We start from the raw sequence: 26,564 nt of genomic DNA, 5'->3' as shown, positions 1-26,564 counted from the left end.
AAAGATAAGATATGGAACTGATCCATTTTTCCTCCAAGTGGGGTTGAAGAAAATATAAGCATGGGGTTGAAGTAAGAATGCCCTCACATGCATCTGATGATTTTTAAGAAGTTGAAACATTTTGCGGATGTGGTATTGGTTCTCCCAGATTCAAATCTTGAAAGGATCAATCTAAACCCTATTGGGGAGCAAACTCCCCTTGCCAGTGATTGGTTCAGGAGAGCTGACCTCAGACTGGGAGGACCATCCTCTGGGAGATACATTCAGGGTCTGTTTCTAAAGGACATTTTTAACCCACCAGGACTTCCTGAGCTCCAGGGCAGGCCATTACTATGAGGTCCTAGCCAGCAGCGAGATAGATGATCCATCATTAAGGATTTTCAGATACCCAGTGTCAGCCCCCCCAGAATCCTGATGAGAAACTATCACCACCCATAGGCCTGGGGATACTGAGATCAAATAGGTATTCAGGATCAGGGACAAAAGTAACCCAATTTGGAGGGAAAAAGTGGGTCAGTTCAATAGCTTATCTTTTTCTGCTTCTTCAAAATAGGAAAAATGGGGTAGAGGGTTTGATGGGCAGTCTTTTCATATTTTAAATATCACCAGTTTGGTGGGTTTTTGTATTTTTGTTTGTTTTTCCCCAGAAACTGAATAATCCTGCCCAGATCAATGTTGTTTTCCCCTCACGATGTAAAGTGCTATAAGGTGGTCGTCACCTTTGAAGAGTGTGTCAGGAGGCTGCCTCACTCTAGGGAAACCTGCTCCATGGGTGGAGGGATATTTAGGGTCCAGAAGCAGTTTCCCTTCCTGCATTACCTAGAACCCAGGAAGGTTTAGTCTTTTAAAAGGAAAACAAGGAGACTTTCTGAGAAGCTAAAGAGCCGTTAGGAGAACCTACTGGTTCTCAATGCAGGGGGACAGAGGAAGCCTTTCCCTCTGCTTGGGGAAGATTACTGAGGAAGACGCCATCTTTAGTCTCCAGGTCCAGGTGCAAAGGTCATTTGGCACCCAGATTGTGGGCAGAGGCCGTTTGGTTCTTTCCCTTTGCTCTCAGGGTCATCTGCCCCACACCTGCAGGCTCTCTGTGGCCTTTTTGGTCCGATGTGCCTGATGGGTGAAGGAAACACCGAAAGGAACAGGAAAGGAGCAGGAACTGGTGCTTCTCAGATGGGCATGCCTAAAGTCATCTGGGAACAAAGCAGTTATTTATTTTTCCTTTTAGTTCGGAGTACGAAGAGAGAGGGCATTGTCTTCTATAGAAAGACGCTGAAAACTCCTTTTTAAAAAACAGCCCTAAGAGTGTTCAGTACTTTGTGGATGTTGGGATAACGTGAATGCTTGTAAACACCTGTGCTGACCGGGCGCAGGGAGTCCCATCCTCGGCCAGGAGAGAGGTGGTGTGTGTGTGTGTGTGTGTGTGTGTGTGTGTGTGTGTGTGTCTCCCCAGAGGATTAAGGTCTCATCTCCTCGCTCCCCCCACCCCGCCCCTGAAAACGTTCTCACTGTAATCTGGGAGTCCTGCATACCTGGAGGGCGCCACGCGTCCACGCCCAGAGGGCGCTGCAGACTTGCGCCCGCATAATACCAACTACCGCCCCTTCCGCCCTTCTCCGGGGTAGCACCTCAATACCGGGGCCGACGCGATAGTGGGTGCTTCCCGGACCCCATCAGCCCAGGATCGGCCCAGTCCCAACGCTGGGAACCACAGATTAACCCGGACTGTGGCTTGGAGAGGAAGGCGGGGTTCTGACCCTGCCCGGTGGGAGTTGGGCGGGATCGGACCTTAGGGGGCGGGGACTGTGCGGGGGTGGGGCGCTCCAAGGGGCCTGGCACAGTGGTTCAGGGGCGGGGTTTTAGGGGGTGGGACTGGGGCTGGCCCGGAGACCTGACGGAGCTGGGGGTGGGGGGCTAGTTTTTGCAACGGCTAAAGGCCTGCGGGTTTATTATAAGGCGGAGCTCGGCGGGAGAAGTGAGGGCTAGAGCAGAGCCGAACGCAGAGGAATCGGCTATCTGGAGCGGACTCCGGCCGGTGGACCCTGCAGTCTTCGCCTAGGACATTAGTGCGCTGGGCGGGCGCCCAAGGGAGCAGAGCACAGCGCAATCAGCAGAGCCAGCCCGGATCTCCGCTCAGTCCCAGCCCGGACCCGCGCAGCCCGCCGAGCTACCGCCGCCGGTCTGGACAGCATGAGGCGCGCGGCGCTCTGGCTCTGGCTCTGGCTCTGCGCGCTGGCGCTGCGCATGCAGCCGGCGCTGCCGGTGAGTGCGGCGCGAGGCCGAGCTGGGAGGCGGTGGGTAGCCCGAGCTCACCACCTAACGCTGCCCGCAGCGGCACGTGGAGGGGGAGGGGAACGGGGACTTCTCGCTGTAGCCCGGCGGGTCCTGGGACGGTGAACCCCGAAATCAGGGCTCGCGTCCCAATTCCCTCCGCCGTCCGTTGGCGCCACTCGGATCCCGCCGCTCCGGGTGCCCCGCGTTCAATTATGTAAAATGTCTCCACATGTGTTGGAGTCCCCCTGCCCGCGGCGGCGCCCGGGCCTCCCACTCCCACCACCCCCGTCGCTCTCGGCCCCGCGGCGGCCCGGCCTCCGCCAGTGACCTGGAGGGATGTTGTGACCGCGGCCACAACGTCCCTTCTGAAGATCCTAATTCAAACCAGATCACGGCTTGCGCGCCCGGTGTCGCCGAGCCCAAGCTCAGGGTGGTTTGCGCCGAGGCAAGTTTGGGCTCAGCGAAGCCGAATAGGAAGCTGGACCAGGGTTGCGCCGGGACTCTGGCGGGTAGCCGTGGGGTCCTTGGGCTTTCCCCTGGCTGCCGGAGGTGAGCTCGACAGAGCTGGCAGCGGAAGGTTCCGGGAAGTTGGCCTCGGGACGCTGGAGATCCGAGGAGCGTAACTTTTGAGCGGCTGAAGTTGTGTTGCCCATGGAGAGCGCGTTCCTGTGCCCGGCACGGCCGAGGAGCGAGAGAGCCTTCCACGCGAGTGGACCTCGGATCCGTTCTCCCCCTCCCCCGATTCGGCTTTGTGCTGAAGCTGCGCGGAGGGAAGGCGGGTCCCTCGGCCCGCCCAGTAGAGTCGCGGGGAAAGAGGGACAAACGTGGAGCTCGCGGCCGAGGGAGGCCTTTGGATGGGATGCAGCGTCCACCTTTGGTGGAGGTCTGTCTTCTCTAAAGAGGGACGTGGCCGACGAAGAGCTGCCAAGGGTCCCTAGAAAGTGGCTCTCCCGCCCCAGCCGCCGGCCACTAGCCCGCCTTCCCCAATGGGGACGCTTTGTTCTCGGCCCCTGTAACCTTTTGCTGGGATCCGCCCCGCAGCGCCGGCTCCTGACGTGGGCTGGGTGCTGGGTCGCCGCCAGGTGTCAGCGCTGGCCGCCGGGTGCCCACTCCCCCAGCCCTGGCACAGGGTGCGGGAGTCCCAGGGGTCTTCTGGGAGGGCTGGCTGGGCCACCCCCTGGGAGGCAGAGGGGTGGGAGTTGCGGTGCCAGCGGTTCTTCCCCTTCCGGAAGTGGCGATCTCTCGACACCACATCTGGACAGCTGGACTTCCCTAGCTCTTGAAAGGGAGGCACGTGGACAGGGAATGAGGGTAGGGCACGGGGTGGGGACCTGGGCCCTGTACTTCCAGTGTGGCATCTGTTCAATATCCTCTCCCAGCATTTCCCTCTATAATGTTAGTAGCCGCCAGTTAATAAGTGCTTCGGGGTTTGGCTCCCCAGGTAATGTAGGCACTGTCGTTTTTTGAGGCTAACATGTAAAGCGTCTTTGTAGCTTCCCAGGTGACTTGTGCTTTTGAGCACTCTGAAGTCCAGGAGAGGTCCAGATGCCCAGAAAATTGCAGATATGAGTTGGACTGTGTTGTGTGGGGTGCTGTGCTGGGGGAACTAGGGAGGGATAATGGTTTCCAAGCTGAGTCTCTAGTGCACTGCTTTCAGGTCCAAGAAGTTGCTCTCGAGGGTTGTGGTTTTGTGGGACTCAGAGTACGCCTGGAATCATAGTTACCACTCCAGAAAAGAAGTGGAGGCGCTTGGTATACTTCCCTGACCCTCCTGGCATTACCTCCTGCTTCTCTCTCCAGGCCCAGGATGGGGCCTAAGTAGGGGCTGCAAAGGTGGGATACTGTGCCAGAATTGTGAGGGGTGGTTCTTTTCCGCCTGCCTTGGGTTGAGGCAGACATTCCTGTGAGCTGGCATCTCAGGGCGCCTGTTACTACTGGGGAGGCAGCTGGAGATGGTGACTCCCTATGGACCGTGTGTCCTGGAGTTTTCTGCTTTCTGAGTAGGGGCAGATGCTGCAGTAGGAGACACTGTTTTCCACCCAGAAACTTCAAAACTGTAGGGAGACACAAGGCCCAGGAGGCGGGAGTCTCAGGGGAAAGGAAGGAGGGAAAGTCCTTAGAACTGCAGTTCTGGGAAGGCCTCTTGGAGGAGGGGTTTGAGCTGAGCCCCAAAGTACTGAGTTTGGGATCAGACTCCAGCTTGGAGCACAGGTGTTTTTTTTTTCTTGTTTTATAAAGTTTAGTTTGTTTTCTCTTTCCTAGCCCTGCTGCCCTCTCCCTTTTACAATGAATGTCCATGTTTGGTTAAAAGTGGGTGCGTAAAGTGTCATACCTTCCCATAGGCCCCGCTTTCCCATAGCCCCCTCCTCCTTTTTCCTGAAAGAAATGAGAGAGTTGAGATTTGCTTGAAATGGGATAAGTTGCCTAGACCTGGCCCTCTCCAAAGGAAGGCTCACTTTGGCTCCTGTGGGAAGCAGGTCAGAACCCCCCAGGGGACCAGTGAGGTGGGGAGCGACTGACTTGGGTGTCTTGATTTTGAATGGCCAGGGGAGGCTGTTGGGCTGGCGGTAGCTCATAGCCATTCCCCAGGGACTGAAACAGGTTTGTTTAAAAAGTCTATGTGTGTGTGTGTTTCCCGTGATCTTTTGTTTCTGTCATGTCAGAAAAATGGCTTGTTCTGTAATAGTTATTTGCTATTTTTCTCTTTCTCTCTTCTCCTCTTGAAAGGCATAAAATCCCTTTTGCCTTAATTATGGGGACCAGTAGAGACATTTCCCCACAGCCTGGGAGGGGGCGGGGGAGGCACTGGCTGCCTTGCCTGGGCTCAGCCTTGTAGAGGTGATGTCACCACTGGCTGGCTTCAGCTCCCCCGGGAGGGTGGGGCCAGTTTAAGTTTCTACCTGTGACTCTTGATGGGTTCCCATAAAATCTTATTAACGCACATTGGTGAGGCTGGGGGAGAGGAGAGGGGCCTGGAAAGAATGACTGGAAAGCCTGATTTTTGCAGTGTTTTATAGAAGGATCTTTTCAAATGCAACAGAATTTTGGATTCCTGAAAGCCCTTGAGAATGAGGTGCCCTTAAGATCCAGGCTTTTTCGGTGATTTACAAATCTGTATTATCCTACAAATTATTCTTACTTTGGGCAGGACTCTGAAATATTTATAATTCCCTTCCTTTATCAATAGCAACAACAAAATGTTAGACATAATTTAATCTCCTCTGGATGCCAGGGAACCAGGTTGTGGCACAGTCTCCCGGTCCTACTGGTCTCCAGAGGGCACTGTGCCCTGGTACCTGGTGGCCACTAGTTGCTCTCTTTTGAATTCTGATCTGGTCTTTTTCTTTTTCAACCCCTGTGTGATAGCCAGAAGTGACATTGGTATGCCCGAGTACAGCAGCTTTTCTGTTCGATTCTAATTTATTACTTTTTTTCCAGGAGTGCTGGGAAATTTATCAGATTAGTTAGAATTATATCTAAGACAAAGGTTGGAGGCTCTTGAGTAAGGGTCTCACCTGTGAGTGACCTCCATGAATTCAGTGTCCTTCCTGGAACTCAACTGGGATCTCTGTAGAGCAGTGACAGATGGCAGAAAGAAGGTGTTACTTTCCTCCTATAGGACCACCCCCGACCCCTGCAATCTAGAGCAACAAAGAGTTGCTGATTAGGTGAGGTACTTAGGGATCTCTCTTAGAGGAGAGAGAAGAATGGATGAATGGTCTCTTGGATCTGCCTCCTCTGATTTAATCAGTTTGTTAAATCAGATATTGTCCGTTTTGTAGTGGGAATTAAATCCAGGGGCATTTTACCACTGAGCTGCATCTTCAGCCCTTTTTTAAAATTTTTTAAAAAATTCTTGAGACAAGGTCTTGCTAAGTTGCCTAGGGCCTCACTAATTTGCTGAGGCTGGCTTTCACTTTACCATCCTCCTGCCTTACTTAGTCTCCTGAGTTGCTGGGATTATAGGGGTGCACCTGGCAGCCTGGTTTATTCTGTAAGTGACTTGTCAGTCCCAGGTAGCCTGGACTGGTGAGGCTAGCTTACTTTATGTCCTGATGAACAAGGGCCTTTGTCTTTTAGCTTTGACTGTGACTCTTAGTTTTGATTCTGTCTCCATCTCCTTACGTATGTTTGAGTTTAGTTTGTTTCTATATAATTTGCACCCATACTGTTTTGGCCAGGCCCAAAACAGTTTGGGACCAGGCCGAGCCCCAGGACCCAGTCTCAACTCTGACACTAATTTACTACATAATCTTGGGTGAGTCACTTTCCAAGTCTTGTTCTAATCTCTAACACGGACATCATAATACCTGTTCTCCCTGTCCTCATTCTGTCATTTGTGTGTTCATTTCATAATGGATGTGTGAAAGTGCTTTGTAATAAAAGTGCCCAAGGAAAGTTAGCTGTCGATACAATTAAGGTTGCCTTTTCCTGGGTGCCTATTGGGGAATGCTTGGTTCTTTTCCTATATTCTTATTTCATCTTTCCCAAACCTTTATAATATATGTCATTGCCCCACTTTTTGGATAAGGAAGCAAACGCCTGTGGTGATGAGACCCTCCAAGGAGCAGAAGAACAGAACTAGGATTTTTATACATGTGGTCTGGAATGGGGTGCTGGACTGGGGTGGGCTGCCAGCACAGCCCCTTTAGGCAACCTTGAGCCTTGGGCAATGTCCTGATGGTTGCTCAGCGACAAGGAAGAGCTCCTCATAGAAAAGCTGAGCAGGAGAGCGGGCTGGGAAATGGGTGCTGGAGCTGGGGCCTACACAGGCTTATGTCATTGGTACCAAGTAGCCTGTTTGGATGGTGCCCTCGTGCCTGTCCCAGGCAGTGCCAGCATCCTGGGTATGGGGAAAGAATTGCAGAATTAGTAGGTCTCCTTTTAAGGCTGGGAAGTGGATACCATGGCACAAGTGGGGTGACCAGAATCCAGGACTGTTGGCCTCTATACCACATTCACCTTTGGTCCCTTCCAATGCCAGCTCCCACTAAGGGAGTAGCCACATGAGGAACTGGTCATGATTTCCTAGTCCTGGAACTGACGTTTTCTGACTGTCCACTTTTTTCAGCCAATTTTGGAATCTTGGGTTGAAAGTCCTCTGAGGCCCTGCCTTCAGTGTGCCCAGGGAGAAGTAGTAAGAGTAAGGGGTCTATGGAAGAAGGGCTTTTGGCACCAGGATCATGAACCCTGGAACAAAGTCAGAACAGTATCAATTCCTGCTCAGCTGTTCCAGTAGAGGTTGGGTTTGGGGTGGGAATGTGCATTCTGGAATCTTCCACAGAGTGTGACATGAATGCCCTGACAGCTGCCAGGAGAGGGCAGGAATATGTATATCCCTCACCATGAGGAGGTATGTTTGGGGTACAGACCATAAAGATGAGGCCCCAGAAGTGAGACCCTGACTCAGGGTCACTTCAGTAACCAAGCAGTCCAGCTGCAGGCGGACTTTGGAAGCCCCTGCACAGCTGCCCTGGAAGGGCTGACTATCTGTGTGATGTGCTGCTTCTGCCTTAAGCTTACAGTCAGGTGGGGCAACAGTACAGGGAGGTCGCCAGCATTCCCAGGCCCAACACAGGCACACCAGGTCGTCTCTCAGTGGTCAGTGTGGGGGTGGCCCAGAGGAGGTGTGGGCACTGTCATGCCCTGCCTGGGTGAGGGGTCGGAGGTCTGGCAGGGCCTATGAATGTGGAAGCCAGCTGAACACGTCCCAGGGAGCATGCAGTGCTCACTGTCTTGGGACACTCACTGAATTAGGAGAGGGGCAGGGTGGAGGGTCTGCTCCTCCACGCAGTCGTTTGCCCAATGATCCTTCCTGTTGACTCGTGAACTCCAAGTCTTCTGGATATGTCCCTCCTACCCTTGGTCCCTCTTCACACTGGGAGCCCTTAAGGGTCTCCAACCTCCTGGCATTTATGGCTCTGTGGGCTGCCTAATTATATGTAGAGGATGCGCCTCCAGCCCTGGGAAAACTCCTCTGCCTAGTGACTCACCTGAGGCTGCAGCCCCACCAGGGGCCTTGTGTGCACATGTGTGTGGGGGGGTTGCAGCCATGCTGGCTTCTGCCTGGGCAGTCCTGATGCCCTCTCCCCACTGGGCTGTGGTCGGAGCTTTGGAGGAATCTGGTCTTCAACTTCTTTCCCAGAAACCAGGACGCTTGCTTCTCTCTTGCTCCCTGCCTGCTGTCTTTCCTCTTTTTAATGGCAGCTCTGACACTCTGTGTCCCTGGCTTAGAAGTCTGTGGAAGTCATTCTAACAGAGAAGGGCAGCTGGGACACCTGTCCTTCCTAGTTCCAACTTTGCCACCGACTCTGTGTGGCTAGGGCCGGTCATTGCTCCTCTAGGCCTGTTTCCCAGTGTGCTCAGTGGCTTCTTTCCCTCCTTCAATTCTGAGAGCCACATGGTTGCAGAGAGACCTTGTCCTGGAAAGGATGAAGGTGACACTGAAGAACTTGATAGTTCTCTACCATTATTCCTTCTGGGGACTCAAGAGGGAGAACTAGCTGCCCCAGGTCTCTGTAGCATGGACTGTGCAGTTAGGCTGCTTGGAGGGGTGACTTGGCGCTCAGCGTGGGAACCAGGGTGGACGGCAGCCCCTGAGCAAGGTCAGGCGGGGGCGGGGCGGGAGACGTTCTCTGCACACGCCCAGGCATCCTGGCACCTGCCCTGAGGTCCGCTCATCAGCAGGAATGAAAGCAGTGCCGGGCAGGTTGGGGCAGCGGGCAGGCGGGCGTGTTTATCGTTCCACTCATCAGCTGAGTCATGGTGCCAGGCCCACGGGTCCTCCCCGGAGACTCACCCAACCAGCCTTGACCCACTGGAGCCCACTGTCCTGTGAGGCACAGTTGAGGGCCCCGGGGCTTGGCTTCCAGCCTGGTCCTGCTTCTCCACTGTAGAGTGGCTTTGGACATGGGTCTCTTTGACCCTTTGTGTGAAATGAGGAAAGGAGGCTGAGAGGCAGAGGCGAGGCCACGATGCTGTGTTCATGACCTCTCATGGTTATGACATGTGACTGGTGGCTGTCTGTGGGGGCTACTTCTGCTTCCCCAGGAGGAGTCTGCTCGGTACTGGGAGGTGTTCGTGAGCCCTGCCTGATTGAGCCAGATGTAGAGTCCCACCTGGGCTGGCCACGCAGCCCTGGGCAGGGGCATCTTCACACCTGGCCCAGGGCATGCACGAGGAGAGGGTGCTTATCACTGGAACCCAACTGGACAGTTGGCCTCTGCAGACAGGCCTGAAGGGCATGACAATGAAGGACACTCTCGACTCAGCCTCATCCCAAGTCTCCCCTGCCAGAGGAGGGATTTTGTCCCAGAGCCCCACGAGATAACAGCTTCCACCCAGGAGCGTGGGCTGTAAAGCAGGTTGTTTGTTGAACCTCAAACACAGGCTGCTTTCTGGCCATGGAAATGTTTGGGTAGGGGTCTCCCTGTTAGGGGCAGCAGGAGCTGCAAGGTGGCCAGGCCAACTTGGGACTACTCCTGGACACGACTGACTAATCCTGGGCACCACTGATCTCCATGACAATAAGAAAACCCTCCCAGCCAGTGATGGCAACTGGAACTCATAGTCTCTTCCACTTGGGGCTACTGGTGCTTCTGTGGCCACAGGGGTCCTTTTTGGGTCCCCCTGTCTTCCCCATTAAGGTAGTTGCCTGGGCTTGGATGCCTGGGTCTAATATCTTTGAAGGCCCAGTCTGGGGTCCCAATGCCTTGGAGCTGGGCAGATGGAGGGGACCTAGAACTGGCAGACCGAGGAGACAGAATTCTGGCTGTAGGTCCAGCGTGAGTGGGTAGGGTGAGGATCACCCCTGCCCCCCAGGGTGGAATGTGAGAAGGAGGGAGGAAACTTCCAGAAGCTGGGGTTCTTGGTGTCCATTTGTGGCATCCAGCATGTGCTGGTACCAGGAGGTCCTGGAAACACCTTTAGGCCTTGGGCTCTGGATTTACTGTTTCCATGCCACCCATACCATTGGTGGCTGCAGATGCTTCAGAGGCCTGACCTGGTTGAGGACTTGATTGTGTTATCCCCATGGCAGAGCCACACAGTGATAGTGGCTCTACCCTCCTCTCCGGCAGCATCTCAGTACTGCTGCCCAGGAAGCTCTCTGGGCCTTGGAGGGTCCATTGCCCAGGAGTGTTCTAGAAGAATATGGAGGTGAGATTCGGGCTTAGGAGGCCCTAGGCTTCTGGCTATCTCAGGAGCTACTAAGACCATGTGGCAGCTGATGTCATTCCAGCTTCCCTGTTGCAAGCTGTGGGGGTGTGGTATGGCTGTCGGGTGACCAGTTTCTTCCAGGATGAGAGTGGGGAGGACCTGGGTCTGCAAACCTTCAGGCTGGCCAGGGCCTGCCAGCTTGGCCGGATGGCCCCCTATTTGGGCTGCACAAGTCCTCAGGCTGTCTCCACCTCTCTACCCTAATCTCTGCAGGCACTCTGTGGGGACCTGGGACTGTGGGGCGAACAGAGGTGATTTTCCCAGGGGCCGGCCTGGGTGTTGTGGAGCCGGGGAAGCTGGCCTCTTAAGTCCCTGTGAGTGAATCTAAGGCAGGACTGGCGTCCTGGCTCAGGGAACTGTGAGGAACAGAGAGCTGTGGGACTGGACACACAGTGGTTGCTTGGGCCACGTGCTTTTCCTGCAAAGGAGCAGTCACCTGGGCCTGGCTGCCTATGTCTGCCTATCTTTGGGGATCCCAACCTAGGGATTGGGCAGGTGAGAGGACCAGAACTACCTTGCTAGTTTGCCTTGGTTAGTCCAGACCAGGTTGGGTGGTGAGAGGTGTTGGGTGTAATCTGGCCCTTCTGGGTGTCTTCCAGGCCTCCTCATTTCCTGTGTAGTCTTGGGCATAATTCTTTCCCCTGCTAAGCCTCAGGCCTCAGTTTCCTCATCCGTAAAATGTAGTGAGTTTCTCATATCCTGCCTGAGAGGGTTTTAGAAAAGATTTAAAGAAGTAACACAATATGATGGGCAGCCCCTTCCCTGCCTGGAGCAATGGGGGAGGTTGAGATTCGCCTGCTGTGAGGAGAGCCGCTGTGGCTAGTGGCAGGGGTGCAGTCATTCTGTGTGAATGGCCTGCTGGTCCTGCCCCAGTGGTGCTGATGTAACAAATTCTGCAAACATGGCTTTTGCCCCTTCTCGGTAAACCTGAGCCTGTTTCCAGGACTGGCTCCTGACCTGAGCCATGCAGGCTGGGCTGGCAGATGGGAGGAGGCCAGGTAAACCCAGAAACTGGGGCACCGGGGCGGGGGTTCCAGCCAGCCCAGCAGGGCCCCAGCTCTGGGGCATGGTGGCCTGTACCCACAACTTCGGACTAAAGTCTGCCCTGCAGAAGAGCCAGGTTCTCTGTGGATGCCTTTGTAGCTGGCCAGGCTACCGGCTGGGAGGGCTCCCCTCTGTGCTGCTCCAGTACAAATGACGGCTGCTCTCCTCCAGCCCTGTGAGAGAGCGGCTGGTTAAGAGCGAGCCTGCCTGAGCAAGCCTGCCTGGCCTCTCTCTGCCTCTGTGGCAGTATGCCCTTGAAGTGACAGTCCCCTTTGCCTTAGCTTCCTCTTCTGTAAGATAGGTGTGGTACTAGAGTTGAAAGTGGTTGTGAAGGTAATTTATTCAGGAAAGTGCTTAGACCAGTACCCGGTACATAATACTCAGTAGCCCAGGTTAGACCCTTAGGATCTTCTCCCACCTGCTGATTGACCTGGGGTCCTGGGCAGGGTGTTATTTCTGGGGTCACTGAGCTGCTAAGACCAGGGCTGCCTCCCCACCCCCCATTCCAGCCATCTCAGCACTGAATGCAGATGCAGGGGGCTGGTGCGGGGGGGGGGGGGCGGGGGGCGGTGCTGGGAGTTCAGCCTGGCCATGTGAGCAAGTGCAGACCCCTCAGGAGGGCGAGGTGCTGGAGGAAGTGCCCAGGATGCTTTGCTCCCCTCTGTGCTGTATCCCCCGCCCCCTACTGCATAGCCTCCACAGAAGATCCTATTCAGTCTCTACTACTCAGGCCAGAAGGTGCCAGCCCCACCCTGCTGTGAGGTCCCTTTGAGGATACTGTGCCCTTCTGTGTCTCTCAGCAGCCTTAGTACCTCCACTCTCTGAAGTGTACTTTATCTGAGAGGCAGAATCCCAGATGAGCCTAGTGTTCGTCTGTACATGGGAGGAAAAGCCACAGACATGTGGCTCAAAGGGAATTGAGTCTGTCATTCCTGGGTGTAGTGGTGTTGTCATCCACATGCTGATAAAGGTTGAAAAATTTGCTCTTGGCATCTTGTAGCCTCCCTTTTGTTATCCTTTCTGATCTTCCGTAGCTCCTACTCAGTCCCAGTGCCCCAGTTCCAGAATCACCCCTCCCCCACAGGGAGCTGATTTATGCTCTAGTGTGAACAACTAGCACCCCTCAGTCTCCCAGAGACACCTTTGTTTTCCAGGGGATACACTGAGAAGACAGATTTTGGTGATCAAGTTGAAACGGCCCCCTACCCCCTGGCACACACACACCTAGAACCCTGCTTGGCTGCAGGTATGTTGAGAACTGCAGTTTCTACCTCTGTGAAACTTGAGAGTACTTTATTTAGCCAGTGCAGGGGAAGAATGTCCCTAGAAGTCCGTATGCCACAGGTGTTGGGTCCCTAAGCCCTGTAGAATCTAGGGACTCATCAGGTAGATGGCAGTTCTCGGGGCCTTCCTGGGGGCTGGTTGGTCTTAGTTGGTTCGTTAGGACATCCAGGGCTGGGGAGGGACCGTGCTCTCCAGAGGCCTTGGCAGCCCCCTCTTTCCTTGTAGATTGCCAGTTGCCACCCCCAGAGGCTCCTTTATTTGGGACACCTGCAGTATCCTTCCTAGGCCACAACTCTTTTGGGGAACTGAGAGATAGGATACCGAGTTGGTGTCTCTGTCCTCCACCTGCCCACTGTGCATCTGCCCACCACCGAGCACCATATTTGTGTTTTAATGCCCCTGCGGTGGCTATTGTGCCGGCCTGGCTGCCCCTGGAGGGTGAGTCTGGACTCCCCATCTGGAGAGCACTGGAAGAGTCGAAGCCACTGGAAACCTCTTGCCACCATTTGACCAACCCCCTCCACCCCCCCATTGTGTAGATGGGCAACCTGAGGCAGCGTTGTTCAAAGGTCACCCACAGGTCAGGACACAGCCCAGACGACAGTCCCATTTTCCCTGTGCTGGTTCTTAGTCTTTCCCTGGCTGTCCCCTGGTGGTCAGTGCCAGGGGTCCCTGAGGAAGGATGGCCTGGGGCTCCCTCTCAGGAGCGCAGCAGGCGTTCTGCTGCCTGGGCCTGGGCCTGGGCCAGGCGGCCTTGCTCCCTGCCAAGTGAAATCTCGCCCTGCCCTGCCTGGCCTGGCTGGGTTCTGGCAAGCGGGGAGCAGCCGGGGAACTGGTCTTCCAGGCCCGCAGCTCCACACCCAACTCTCAGCTGGGCCTGTTCTGAGACTAGTCCTGGCACGTGGGCTGCACGCAAGGCGCCAGCTCCACAGAGGGTGGGACCAGAGGGCTGGGGACAACACTGGCCTGGCATGGGCACCAGGGCTGGCATTGGGCTGCCAGGGTCACCTGCCTCCCCAGACGGCCCTGGCCCCTCAGAGCAGCCGTGCAGTGCAGGGGAAAGGGCCAGGGCCTTGACCTCCCATCTCATCTCACACCAAAGGGCAAATGCTGCCAGCAAGGGGTCTTTAAAATCCAGCACGGAGCTTGTCCCTCCACCCATGGCCCTTCCAGGAATCTTGCAGGACAGTGAGGTATCTGTCTCAGAGTGGCAAGGCAGGGACGGCCGGGTGTGGGGAACTGGGTGTGAGCCCAGGGAGTCCCCAGAAAGGTGGTCCTCCCAGTGAAAGTGCCACTGGGGTGGGGCCTTGTGGGTGCCCCAGTGCCCCACGTTCTTCAGCAAGGCTGTTGACGCCTTCCCTGTACCTGTCGACCTGTTCCCTGGCCCCCGCCCTGGGCCGGGCCCATCACTCCTGCCTGTCATCCTAGGCAGGCTGCAGCTTGACTGTGGTGGAGACAGTGAGTTGATAAATCCCTGTGCCTGTCAGCCGGAAGTGCTGGTGCCGCCTTGAGGCACCCACAGCGTCCTTCCCTCCTGGGTGTGGCTTGGGGGGGGGTCTTGAGGCCCAGGTCAGGAGACTGGCCTCAGCAGGCCTCCCTGGCAGGCCTCCCTAGCTCCCAAGTTAGAGACAAGCTTCTCCATGACTCTGGGGCCCTGGGTTGTGGTCCTACCCGGGCAGGTCTGTGGCCTCCTTGTCACCATCCACTGCCCTGCCGGGGCTGTGAGAGCTGGGAAGCAGTTTAGGATTATCCAGCCAAGCCACCTCTGTTCCTCACCTGGACAGGGGGTCCAAAGACGAGGCTGCCCAGGGCACCCAGCCTGGAGCCGGATCTAGCACTTTCTATGAGACCCTTGTTAAAGATGCTTTGGAACCAATTGCTTCAGCCAGGACTAGAGGGTGCAAGTGACCCCCCACAGAGGGAGCATGGTGACCAGCCCCATGCCTCAGGACATCAGAGGCCTGGAGGGCTGCAGTGGGGAGTGGTATTTTGCAACATTCTCTGCCCCCACCTCGCCCATGGCTCTGAAAGGCCACCCCAGGGCCTCGCAGTGGCACTGTCCTTGGGGCATAGCCCTCTCCCTTGGGCCCACCTGGGTCTATTCGCTCAGCAGGGCTTTCTTCCTGGTTCCAGCTGGGTGGCTGTGTCAGGGCAGCAGGAAGGTGGGCTGGGCAGACAGCTGCCTGGGAGACCAAGGCTGACCCCGTTTGGTCCCTGGTGGACACGAGTCTCAGCCCAGCTTCAGGACAAAGGTTCTTGCTTTTCTTTGTGGGGGCCTGTGGAAGTGGGTCCCTGCCGCCTTATGGTGAGGGGACTGGGCTGGCACCATGAGTCTGTCAAGAGGGAGGTTATTGGAAGTGCAGAGAGAGTGCTGGGGCCTTCCCAGGTGGCTCGTCTCTGGCACTTGTTTATGGGTCTCCGTCGCTGTTTGTTGCCTTGCCTTTGAACACTGGTCTTGGTCAGCAGACCTGAGTGGAGATGGTGCCTCCTCCGGCCCCCAGCCTTGGCCCTCTGGGTGCCACCTTTCCTCTCTAGACTGTTGTTCTCAAAGTGCAGCCCACGGAGCCCCTGCGGGACCTGGGAGATTCTTAAAGTCAGCCTCTGGGGTTGGAGCTCAGGAGACTTCATTTGGCACCGTCTCCTAGAGACTCTCAGGGACCCTGGACACAGGGTGGTTCAGTGTCACCCCCAGCCATTGTTGCTCTTGTGAAGTGTGTGTGAGGGGGGGTGAAACCAGCTCAGACACCCCATGACTGTGAAGTCTGGGGAAAGGGACAGCTGTATCTTAGATTCCCAGATCTAACCAAGAAACTGAGGTGCTAAAAACGACTTCTAAAACACTGAGTCTGTTTGAAGGCTCCTGAGGAGTTTGCTGTGCCGGGCGGAAGTGAGGGCTGCTTATTCTGGGGTGATGCAGGGCCCACTTGCCTTTTGATCCTGAAGCCTGGGTTCCTGGAACAAGCCTAGGGTCCTACGAGCCCCAGAGCTAGTATCACGTCCACAGAATCCAGGCTGCTGGGAATGACTGTAACCGGCTCCTTTGACAAGGGCAGCTCTTTGTCCCTGGTGTTGTGACTAATGGGACTTGTTGAGTCAGTGACTCGGCTCCCACCCACAGAAGCCGGGTTTCATTACTCCACTGGGGCAGTTACAGCCAACCCACGTTCAGCCGTCCTCCTTTTCCACTTAGGATGCACAGGCTCCCAGGACTGCCTACGTGAGTGTCTTGCACTGACGTTATCTTATCCTCTCCTGGGCCTGGTTGGGGGCCCAGGCTCTGCAGCTCCCTCTTCCTGAAGCCTCTGGAGTGGGACTCCTAAGTGTGTGCTCTGCGGGGCTGGGACCTCTGCCAGACTGGGACCAGACGTCTCTTACCCTGTTTGCTCCCCAGAGCCCCTTGGATGATGGTCCTAGGTCTTTGAAGTTGAGGACACTATTTAATGTCAAAATCCCCTTATCTTCTTACATGCCGTTGTAGATTTAGGACACAGGTTGGAAAAGGAGCACAACCCTGTGAAATGAACGGTGCTTTTTAAGGAATTTGTGTTTTATCCATCACTTAAATCAAGTTGTAGGTGACATGTTAGTGTTTGAGGATGCCGGCTGGAAACCACAGGCCTTTGGGCCTGGTGGCTGCAGGGTGATAGGGTGGGAGGTGGATGGGCAACCTCTGTAGTTAGCAACTGTGTCCACCATAGTCACTTGAATGTCTTGGAGACACCCACTTGATACACTGGCTTGTGACACAGCTCAGGTGCCTTCATGCCCAAGTTGTTCTGGCAAGTGCTATAGCACAGACTGCCCCTCTGCCCCGGGCACCCAGGGCAAGGTGTTCCCTGTAGTTGGAGATTGCCAAGGAGGGTGGTCCTCTTTCTGGCCAGTGTGGGGGTGGGAGCTGGCAGGAGATGGCTTCAGGCTGCCTTCTTGAAACTTCCTTGCCAGCTCTCTACCCACAGACTCCGGATGTGCCCTTGGGCATGGCTGGCAGCAGGGATGAAGACACTCTCTGTGACCCCAATCTGCTCCCTACCATTCCCTCTGCACCTCTCCGGTGTGGACTGGTACCTGGGTACCTTCAGCCACTGGGTGGGGGACTGGTATTGAGGATTAAACCCAGGAATCCAAGGTGCTCTACCACTAACCTACATCCCCAGCCCTTTTTATTTTTAATTTTGAGATGGCCTTGCTAAGTAGCCCAGGCTGGCCTTGTACTTGGCATCCTCCTGCCTCAGCCTCCTGAGTAGCTGGGATTACAGGTGTACACCACCGTGCCTGGCATGAAATCTTAGCCACATTACCTTAAAACTATTTGGCTCTCCTGGGGAAGATGACCTTTAGGGCCAGAGAGCAAGAAAGATGGCAGTGAGAAGAGCATAAGTAACACCAAAAGTGTGTGGACACTTGCTGGCTGGGTGGCCTTGGGCAGGTCCCTCCTCCTTTCTGAGGCTGTGCTCCATCTCTGTCGGAGATGCTAATCTCAGTCCTGTAGGTGAGTTGTAGAAATCAAAGAGTAATGGGCGGGAAGTGTTTCCAGCCGTAGGCAAGGCCTCCTGCCTTCACACCCTGTCTCCTGCTGGACCTGAGCCCTGCCTGGGCCTCTTGCCAGTGTCCTTCCCACATAGCCCCGGGGTATGGCCAGAGCCTGCCTGGCTAAGGCAGACATGGGCCCACCATTCTCTCACTCCCTGTGGCCCAGGTTCCCTGTGTCTGCCCTAGGATTCCCCAGTTCCCAGGTGATCCACACCTCCTGGCTTTTGGTTTTCAAGCCAGGGGGCTTCTAGGGGCTGTGCTGCGCTTTGAGAGATCAGAACGTGTGGCAGCCCACACTTTCCTCACAGCAGAGTTTGGTCTATGGACAACTGACTTCCTTCCCACAGAGGTGAAATATTAGGCCAGCTTGTCTTTTTGCCTCCCCAAAGAGCAGGAGCCCCAGCTGAGCCCACCTGTCTCCCGGGCAGCCCTGAGCACTGACAAGCAGTCAGGTGAGAGATGACGTGGAGGAGTCCCTGGTGAGGCCTTAGTGGTGGTGGGGGTCTGTTGCAGGCTGGGGATGAAACCAGAAATCACACCTAAAACTCAGAGTTAGCCCCACCTTGGTTGTCCACATTTAAATTCAGCAGTTTCTGCTAATTTCCCTCCCAGGGGGCTGAAATCTCCCCTTTTCCTTAACTGAGATACTGTGGAGAAGGTCCCAGCGGGAGGGGACATGGGTCATTAGGGAGCCCCTTCCCTTAGTGAAAAATGGAGGCCCAGAGAAGAGATCAGCTCCCCGCCAACCCCACCAACCCCACCAACCCCAGGGAGCTGGTTTGCTGGCTTCAGTGGGGAAAAGGTTTGCTTAAGAACTTGTTGTGTAAACAAGATGGAAGAGGGATAAGCCAGTAGAGCCAGAGGAACAAATTGTTGCTAGATCCAGAATCTTATCTAGCCTTAGTCTCTTGGGAAACTGTTAACCTGTTGGGGCTTCTTTGTGTAGGTGAGAGGCTGGCCTCCCTGTGTTCCCCTGGGCTCAGGGCAGTGCCTACAGGGTTGTACTGGGCCCCAGTGTGTGTGTGTCTTCTTGGCCTGCGCTACCTTATCTGCTGAATGGGTCCTGGACCACACGACTCTGGCTTCTACTGGAAACTTTGCCTCTCTTTACAGTCAGGCTCATCTGCTTGGAGCCCTGAACCTCTCCCCAGTCTGGAGCTTTCTCTCTAAAGGAGGGAATCAGGGCATCAGGAGAGGGTGGGGCAGAGGCTTTGGGTGAGGGTGTAGCTGTGATCTCCACATCTGCATCTGCCTGGTGGACGGTCTTGAAACACCTCCTGGGATGGCATAGACTGGATATAGTCTGACGGGGGGTCAGGGGGTTGGACTGTGACTGTTTTTCGTGAATGGGCCACCATGGGCTGTGACTCTACTTGTGGATGGGCCATGACAGACTCCACTGTTTCTTCTTGATGGAACAGAAAGGCCCTTCTAGGGTCAAAACCTTGCTCTTGGGGGAAGGAAGATACAGTTTTGCTTTTGCACTTTCAAAGGAAGTTCAGCATTATTTTTAGCCTCACGGTTTCTACATGTGACTAATGTGTCCCTTGGACCTGAGCTCCTAGATATGGAGCTTCTGCCTGGTCCAACTCGGCCCCAGGGCTGCCTCTGGAGGCCACAGGTCTTGTCTGTCCTTCTCTCCTCTCCCCACTGAAGAGTGAGGCCCTTGGGCCTGTGACCAGGACTGGTGAGCCTCTTGGTCTGAGGTGACTCTGTACTCTTGGAGCCCACTCTCGGGTGGGCCATTCTGACAAGCTGTGCAGAGGCTGTTGGTGAACTGGCCCCTCCTGCCTGCTTCTCATGAAACCTCATCTACTTCCATCCTGCCCTCTGTCCAGACAGGGCTGTTGACCCTAGAGGCTGCTGTGGACCCCAGGATCCTTCCTCCTCATGTTGAGTGACTCACTCCCTAGTTAGAGCTTGGCCGCAGTGGGGCACTTACTGTTAGATTCTTTACTTGCATAACCTCACTGAATTTTTGCAACAGTCCTAGACTATAGAAGTTACTATTGGCCCATTTTATAGATGGGGAGACTATAGCCATAAGAGGCTTGATAACATTTAATAAGTGGCAGAACTCCAGGGGTCTCTAAAGCTCTTGTGCTGCACCATGGGGTTCTGCTTCTTTATTCATTCTGTTGGATTTAGTGAGCTGGGTTGTTTGGGTTCAAATCTCGCTGCTGAACTGGACCCTCACAGCTACCCTTTCTGCTCTCTGGTTATTTATCTTGAGCCAGTGTTGGAGGAAGACACGATCCTGACTTTCTGCCTCCTCCAGATGCCCAATCCCGAGTCCTGCAGGTCAGCCCCTGCCTTAGGAGCTTGACACCTACAGCCTTTCCAGGTTGGAGTAGGGCAAGGCAGGCCACTTTCTTGGGGCTGCTGTTGGCAAAGAGGTCTTGTCCCAGGCCCATTGCCCTTCCTGCAGAGCTCCTTCCAGATTATTCTCAGCTGAGCCCAGCCTGAGGGGTACCCTGTCCTTCCTTCCCCAAGAAGGACAATACCCAAGAAGGACAATATCCTGACTTAGAGGGCCAGGACCGGGTCCTTGCTGTAGATCAGAAAAATGGGCTTAATGGCCAGGCCTGGGACTGCCTGTGGGAACAAAGCTCCTCGGTGAGATAGCTCCCTGCTGTGCCCAGCCCTGACAAAGGCCCTCACACCTGCAGGCCTTTGTCCACGCACTGGTGTCCAGCACATCTTCAGGCTGCTTTTCTGGGTCCAAATTGTCTTGGGATTATTCCTGGGGCTCATGAAGCTCCCTAGCTGATAGCCCCCAAGACCTGATTCTTAGTGTGGCGTGGGCCACCATGGGCTGAACTATTCAGTCAGTCCTGATGAGGTCCCATGGGGGCGACAGCTGTGTTTGTGGTACATCTTGCTGTTCTTCTGAGAGGCAGGATGTGCAGGGAGAAGCAGATGGCTGCTCAGCCGAGGGCCCCGGAGGGACACACCTTCCTACCTGCACAGTCTGTGCTGTGCGGGGTGGCTGAGGCCACTCATCTGTCTAAGACAGGAACCCTGGGACGGCACGACTCCCACCAGGCCTCCTCTCATAACCTCTTATGATCCTTTTCCAGCAAATTGTGGCCACAAATGTACCTCCAGAAGATCAGGACAGCTCTGGGGATGACTCCGACAACTTCTCTGGCTCAGGTGCAGGTGAGCCCTCTCCCTGTTTCCTCCCAGCTGGATCAGGAGGGTGATGTTGAGTGAAAGAATGTCATTTGTGCTTCATGGAGCTCCAGGGAGGCGAAGTGCAGGCCCCAGGGCTGCCCACTGCAAACGGGCACGTCCTCTTTGGAACCACCCTTTGGAAAGCTCGTTGACTCCTCCAAGCCTTTGTGTTTGTGTCTGTGAAATGGGCACAATACCTCGACCACAAGGTTGCTGGGAGCTAAAAGGCAGCTCAGGCCTGCTGGGCAGATCTTTCAGTCTCCTTTCCTGTTTCCCTTCTCCTGGGGGAGAGAAGTCCTGATCTGAAGAAGTCCTCATAGAAGAGGCAGCTCTTTGCGACCTCAGAAGAGGCCTGAAAGCTCAGAAAGGAGGCCGAGGCAGGAGTAGGAAAGGGGCCGGGTGGTAGCCCGAGAGCTGGGAGCTGGGACACAGGTGTCTGCTCTTGGAGCCCGAACCCTTCTGGGGAGAGGGAGGGGTGTGTGCACTGGAGTAAGGCTCTTGTGCCCCCACCATGGTCATGTCATGGAAAAGCTCCTTCCCAGGAGCTTTCTGGTGGCTCCTGGAGGCCAAGCTGTCCCCAAGGCAGGGGCAGGGAAGGGCGGCTCTCCTCTTCTGTTTTCCAAATTGAGTTTTCCTTCAGCTGTTTTCACCCTAAGGACGCAGCCTCTTGAGAGGGAGGATGGCTGTCCTCGCTGGCCGGGGCGTCCAAGCCTGAGTCTTGCCCAGGCACCCACCCTCCTCCCAGCCTTCGTGGGGCTGGGCTATGCGCTCTGGGGCCTCTCCCACCCTGACATGCTCTGCCTTTGGCCCTGCAGGTGCTTTGCCGGATATCACCTTGCCCCGGCAGAGCCCGTCCACCTGGAAGGACATGTGGCTCCTGACAACCACGCCCAGGGCTCTAGAGCCCACTGCCAGGGACGCCACGGCTGCCTCCACCTCCGTCCTGCCGGTTGGAGAGAGGCCCAGAGAGGGAGAGGCCGTGATCCTCGCAGAAGCCCAGCCTGACCTCACTGCCCACGAGGAGGAGACCGCCCCAGAACCCAGGGAGACCACACAGCTCCCAACCACTCAGCGGGCTTCAACAGCCAGAGCCAGCACTGTCCAGGCGCCTGCCACCTCTCATCCCCACAGGGACATGCAGCCCGGCCACCATGAAACTTCAGCTCCTACAGCGCCTGACCAGCCAGACTCTCATATTCCCAGTGTGGAGTTTGGAGGTGCTTCTACCACCGAGAGGACTGCTGAGGATCAGCTTCCAGCAGGAGAGGGTTCTGGGGAGCAGGTGAGCAGTCTCTGTGTTCCCAGGACATTGGGTGGCCCCTAGTGCCTGGCACCTGGCAAGCCTAAAACCCTGTGTCCTGTGAGCACATCATGATTCCCATCATGAGGACAAGGTCACAGAGTCCCACGTTCTTCCTGCCCCCCCCACCCAGGGCCTCACCCAGAGGAGGGCAGACTAATTATAAGACCAGAGACAAAGAGTCCATAAAGGTCACTCCAGATGGGGCCCCCAGACTTACACAGGGGCACAAGTTCTACTGAGTCTTGTTTTTTGTCTTAGAGTGGTGTGGTAATTTTAGACTTTACACTAAAAATGAGCCTATTTATTTTCATACAAAAATGTGTGCTTTGTGTCACTTGAGGTAACAGCGTGCCACAATCCAGCCAGGGCCCAGGGTGATGTGGCAAGGTGGGCTGGGCTTTGGAGTCCTTCAAGTCCAGGATGGGGTGTGTCCCAGTGGGTAGCAGTGGAGATCAGACAGGCAGGAGGTGCTTCTGGGTTTGGAGGCCATTGTGGCAGTGGCCCCAGCTCAGCCAGGTATGTCCCCTCCCTTAGGACTTCATCTTTGAAGCATCTGAGGAGACCACAGCTGTGGTACCTGTACAGCCCGACCACCGGAATCAGCCCCCCATGGATCCAGAGACCACAGGGGCCACAGGGGCCTCACAGGGCCTCCTGGACAGGAAGGAAGTACTGGGAGGTGAGTCTGCCCTGGGGTGAGTGGGAGGGGGCAGACTGTGGCTCTGGGTGGACCTGAGGCCCCTCCTGTGCTGCCTATAATGGGAGGTGTTGCTGCCGAACCCAAGGAGCCGCTGAGCTGAGTTATGCCCTGTCCGCCTTCCCTAGGGGTCATTGCCGGAGGCCTGGTGGGGCTTATCTTTGCTGTGTGCCTGGTCGGTTTCATGCTGTACCGGATGAAGAAGAAGGATGAGGGCAGCTACTCTTTGGAGGAGCCTAAACAAGCCAACGGCGGCGCCTACCAAAAGCCTACCAAACAGGAGGAGTTCTACGCCTGAGAGGAGCATTTGTCCCCATTGCTCCCTGCCACTCACTAGGCCCCCACTTGCCTCTTCCGTGAAGAACTGCAGGCCCTTGCCTCCCCGCCACCGTACCACCGCCCCAGCACCCTGCCCTCGGGCTGCTCCTGCCCATGCAGTCCTTGGGTGTCCTGGGGGGCTCACTCTGCTTCTTCGTCTTCTGCCTGGAGGTTTGGGCGCAAAGGGTTTCTCGCATCTGACCTTTCCACCACAACCACACCTGGTGTCCCGCCATTCTGAGTTGGCTTCTCCAAACTGGAGCAGCCCCTCCCAGATCTAGCTCTGGAGAGAAAGGGGCCCCACTGCTTTGGACCTGGATGGCCCACTGTGGCTGGAAAAATCTGGGGATGGGGCTTCGGCTGACATACCATAGCACTTAGTAGGGACAGCAGGCTTGGGCGTGGCCGCCTGGGCTAGGGGGCAGAGTTCAGGGCTCCATGGGAATTCACTTTGCATTGTGGGGAGGTCTGATTTAGATATCGACTTGTTTTTGCACACGTTTCTTCTAGTTTCTGTGTCCATAGCCCCAGTAGACTTTGTTACTTCCGAGGTAAGTCAGTTGATTCGGTTGCCCCCATCTTGCTTCCCTAATCTACGTTCAGGAGAGAGCATCAGGGTTAAGAAGACTTTGTGTTTGTTTGTTTGTTTGTTTGTTTGTTGTTGTTGTTTTTAAAACTAGGAGAACCAAATCTGGAAGCCAGAATGTAGGTCTCGTTTGTGAGTTGTCTCTGAGTTTGTCACTCATGTGTGCGACAGGGTCTGGACTACCTGTTTGGTGGCCCCATTTTTGGTGGTCCATTGCTGGGCTGGCCAGTCCAGGCTGCTGTAGGGCAGCCACCTCTTTTGAGCAATCATGCCTGTATCCATGAACTCAGGGCCACACTTGTGGCCTGGGCCACTGTGATGTTGGAAGAGCCTTCATGAGAATTTGATCCTGGAGCTCAGGCTGGGGATGGAGGGAAAGGACTGGGGCAGGTGGAAGAGTGGGAGGGGGCAGAGACCCTCCTGCCTTTGGCACCATCTCTGGGGGATGCTTTCTCCTGGAAGTTGACAAGAGCCATCTGTGCAGAGATGGCATAGGCCCCTCCATCAAGAACCAAGTTCACCTGAAGCTCCTGCAGCCCCTGCCCTGGGCGGAGTCAGGAATGTTTTCCAGAGAGTGATCGTCTTTTGCTTTTGGCAAAACTCTACTTAATCCAATGGGTTTTCCCTGTACAGTAGATTTTCCAAATGTAATAAACTTTAATATAAAGGAGTCATGTGAACTCTGTGGCCTCTGCTTCTTCTCTGGGCTGGTTGTGTGGATGTGTCCAGCCTTTTCTCTCTGAATGTGGGTGGTTTCGGGAAGCTGGGCCTAGAGGCTGTGTGCCTTCGTGTCTCTGAGGGGAGGGATCCAGGCCCAGAGCCTCTCTGGTTTGTTTTTTTGTTTTGGCTAAAATTCTTTTAGAGGTGGGTAGGCTCAGCCAAGGGTCTCTAAGGCATGATGTAAATCCTTCTGAAGGGCTAACATAGCCAGACAGCACACACAGCTTGACCTCTGAGGCCACTGGCCTCCGGCAGAGGTGTGGATCTAGGCCCTCTTTGAGGACCTCAGGCAGCCCTTCTACTGCACCTCTGCTGGGACTGGGGCTCCCGAAACTCCTGTCCTCGCTTATTTAATTTGATGACTTTCCAATTGCTCTGTGGCCACTCTGGGTTGAGCTACTTTGCACCACCAAATGAAGGGGACCTGTGCTCCAGCCTGGGACTTTCTGCTGGAGTGACTAGACACAGCAGGGGTTGGGGACAGGGGTTTGGGACTGTGCTCAGTTGCTGGTCTATGGGATGGTACACAAGTGACTTGTCATTTCTGGACAGCAGACACTGTAGTGGCAGTAGAATTGCTTCTTAGCCTGTCAATGTCCTATCCTGTCCCCTTTGTTGTAGGAGCCTAGCTCTGGACTGTGTATGGAGTGCTGGTCTCTCCACCTCTGCCCTCCTTGCCCTGCCACACACCCTGTGCAGGTCTCCTCCTCCCAGGGCCCTGGCCGTGCACCTACCCAGCCCTCCTCTGTCATTAAGACTGACTAGATTGTTCCCTTCCTCAAGGACATGAGAGCCTCCAAATTTTTCCTAGTTGGCTGTTCTACGTGTATGATCCCTGAAAACTCACCAGCAAACTGTCTCCAGTGCCAAAGGCCCAACAGTATTGTCTGCACAGTAGGAGAGACAGATAGTGAAAGATCCGGGAGTTGAAGAAGCACATTGCACCAAAGGGGCCCTCATATTCTGGGGCCTCCAGCCGCCTGCCCTCCGAATCCAGCCCTGGATTCCATCCAGCCCTGACCTGGCCTACTTTCTGCCCCTCCCCGGGCTGCATAGTGAGGACACAGCTGTAGAATTGACTGCCCAGATATTTATGAGTTTATGAATAATGCTCCTTCCACATAGGACCTGCCAGGTTCCAAGACCCCAGCCCCTTTCCCCCACTCCCACCTCCACTCATGTCCACGTGGATTAAACTACCTCCCCTTACACCTTTGTCATGCTCATCCGTCCCTCTGTCCTCTTGCTCTATGCTCCCACTCTGGGTGACCTCACCCCAGGGCACTCTGAAGACAGTGTTGTGTCCTAAAACAGACTTTATTTACTGAGATGAAAAGAAGCTCAATGGTGGTGCGGTGGTCAGCATCCAGTTCCTGGGACAGCCCAGCCCGTGAAGTTTCTCCTCCCGTCTCCCCACCTCAGCTCGCCCCCTGTGTCCCATGCCTTCACCCCTGCTCTTCCCTCCACCTCCTTCTCAAGACTCCCCCACCCCTCTGAAGGGAGCAGTCCAGCACCCTCTCGTTTCCCCGGCCTCTGGCTCAGGCTGCCGTCAGGCCTGGGTGTGTGCTCTGTATGGGAGTGGGTGCCCCGAATTGCCACCAAGAGCTCTTTCAAGTCATTTTCTAACTAATGAGTGTCTTCTCCTGGTTGCTCGCACTGCGTTCCTACTTTGCAGCTGGTTTCTGTTTAAACTGCGGGCTTGGCCTTGCTGGCCTTGGGGTTCGCTCCTCATGTCACTTTGCCCTATTCTGAGGGGGAGGGGGAGGGGGAGCCTGCAGCCTCTGCAGGGACTTTGGGAAAGGGGCAGGAGAGCCAGGCCAGTGAGAGGGGAGAGGGAGGGTTAATGATAGGCCTGGGCTTGGAAGCTTAGAGGTGACACTAACAGGAATTGTGAGGTGTGGCCCCAACTCACGGAGTGAGAACTTGTTCCACAGGTACACTGCCCGAGGGGAACCTGAGGGAAGAGGTGTCCACGGTGGGGTGTCCTCTGAGCTGGTGGACAGTATGGAATCTCATGGGAGGAGAAGGGACAGTGGCCCCAGAGCTGATCCTTGAGGTGGGTGATCTCACCTCTCAGGTTAGGCACTGATGGTGAATGGGCCCCCAAAACAGCATCTGGAGGGAGGTCTTCTTAAAGTGGGTCTTCAGGTAATCTCCATGCCCAGGAGCCCTGGGATCATGGTTTACCTCTACCCGCATCGAGCCTACTGGTCCCTTTCTCCCCAGCCTGTGGCCACAGCAGGTGGGCTGACCTCTGGAGCTGAATGAGCAGGAACTGAGAGAGGACCCCAGCCAGGCACCTAGAGAGACTTAGAAATTGGGCCCACCAACCCTAATGCTGCAGAGAGTCCCACCTGCCTGGCTTTCTCCCTTCCCCTCACCAACCCCCCAATGCTGCTGCTTCTCCCACCCTGCAC

General features: G+C 55.4%; 1 protein-coding gene across 1 annotated transcript; it reads left to right on the top strand.

Annotated features, from left to right (window-relative positions):
• Nucleotides 1-1,953: 1,953 nt before the first annotated feature.
• On the top strand, nt 1,954-24,097 carry Sdc1 (syndecan 1). Its single transcript, XM_027937828.2, has 5 exons — nt 1,954-2,259; nt 20,427-20,508; nt 21,339-21,805; nt 22,361-22,505; nt 22,652-24,097. Exons 1-5 carry the CDS (start codon nt 2,188-2,190, stop codon nt 22,819-22,821), a joined length of 936 nt encoding a protein of 311 aa, XP_027793629.1. The 5' UTR covers nt 1,954-2,187; the 3' UTR covers nt 22,822-24,097.
• Nucleotides 24,098-26,564: the final 2,467 nt, after the last annotated feature.

The sequence above is a fragment of the Marmota flaviventris genome, chromosome 14 (assembly GCF_047511675.1).
Source record: "Marmota flaviventris isolate mMarFla1 chromosome 14, mMarFla1.hap1, whole genome shotgun sequence".
Taxonomy (NCBI): domain Eukaryota; kingdom Metazoa; phylum Chordata; class Mammalia; order Rodentia; family Sciuridae; genus Marmota; species Marmota flaviventris.
Note: the sequence above shows the minus strand (reverse complement) of the source record. Positions and strands in the feature narration are given on the sequence as shown.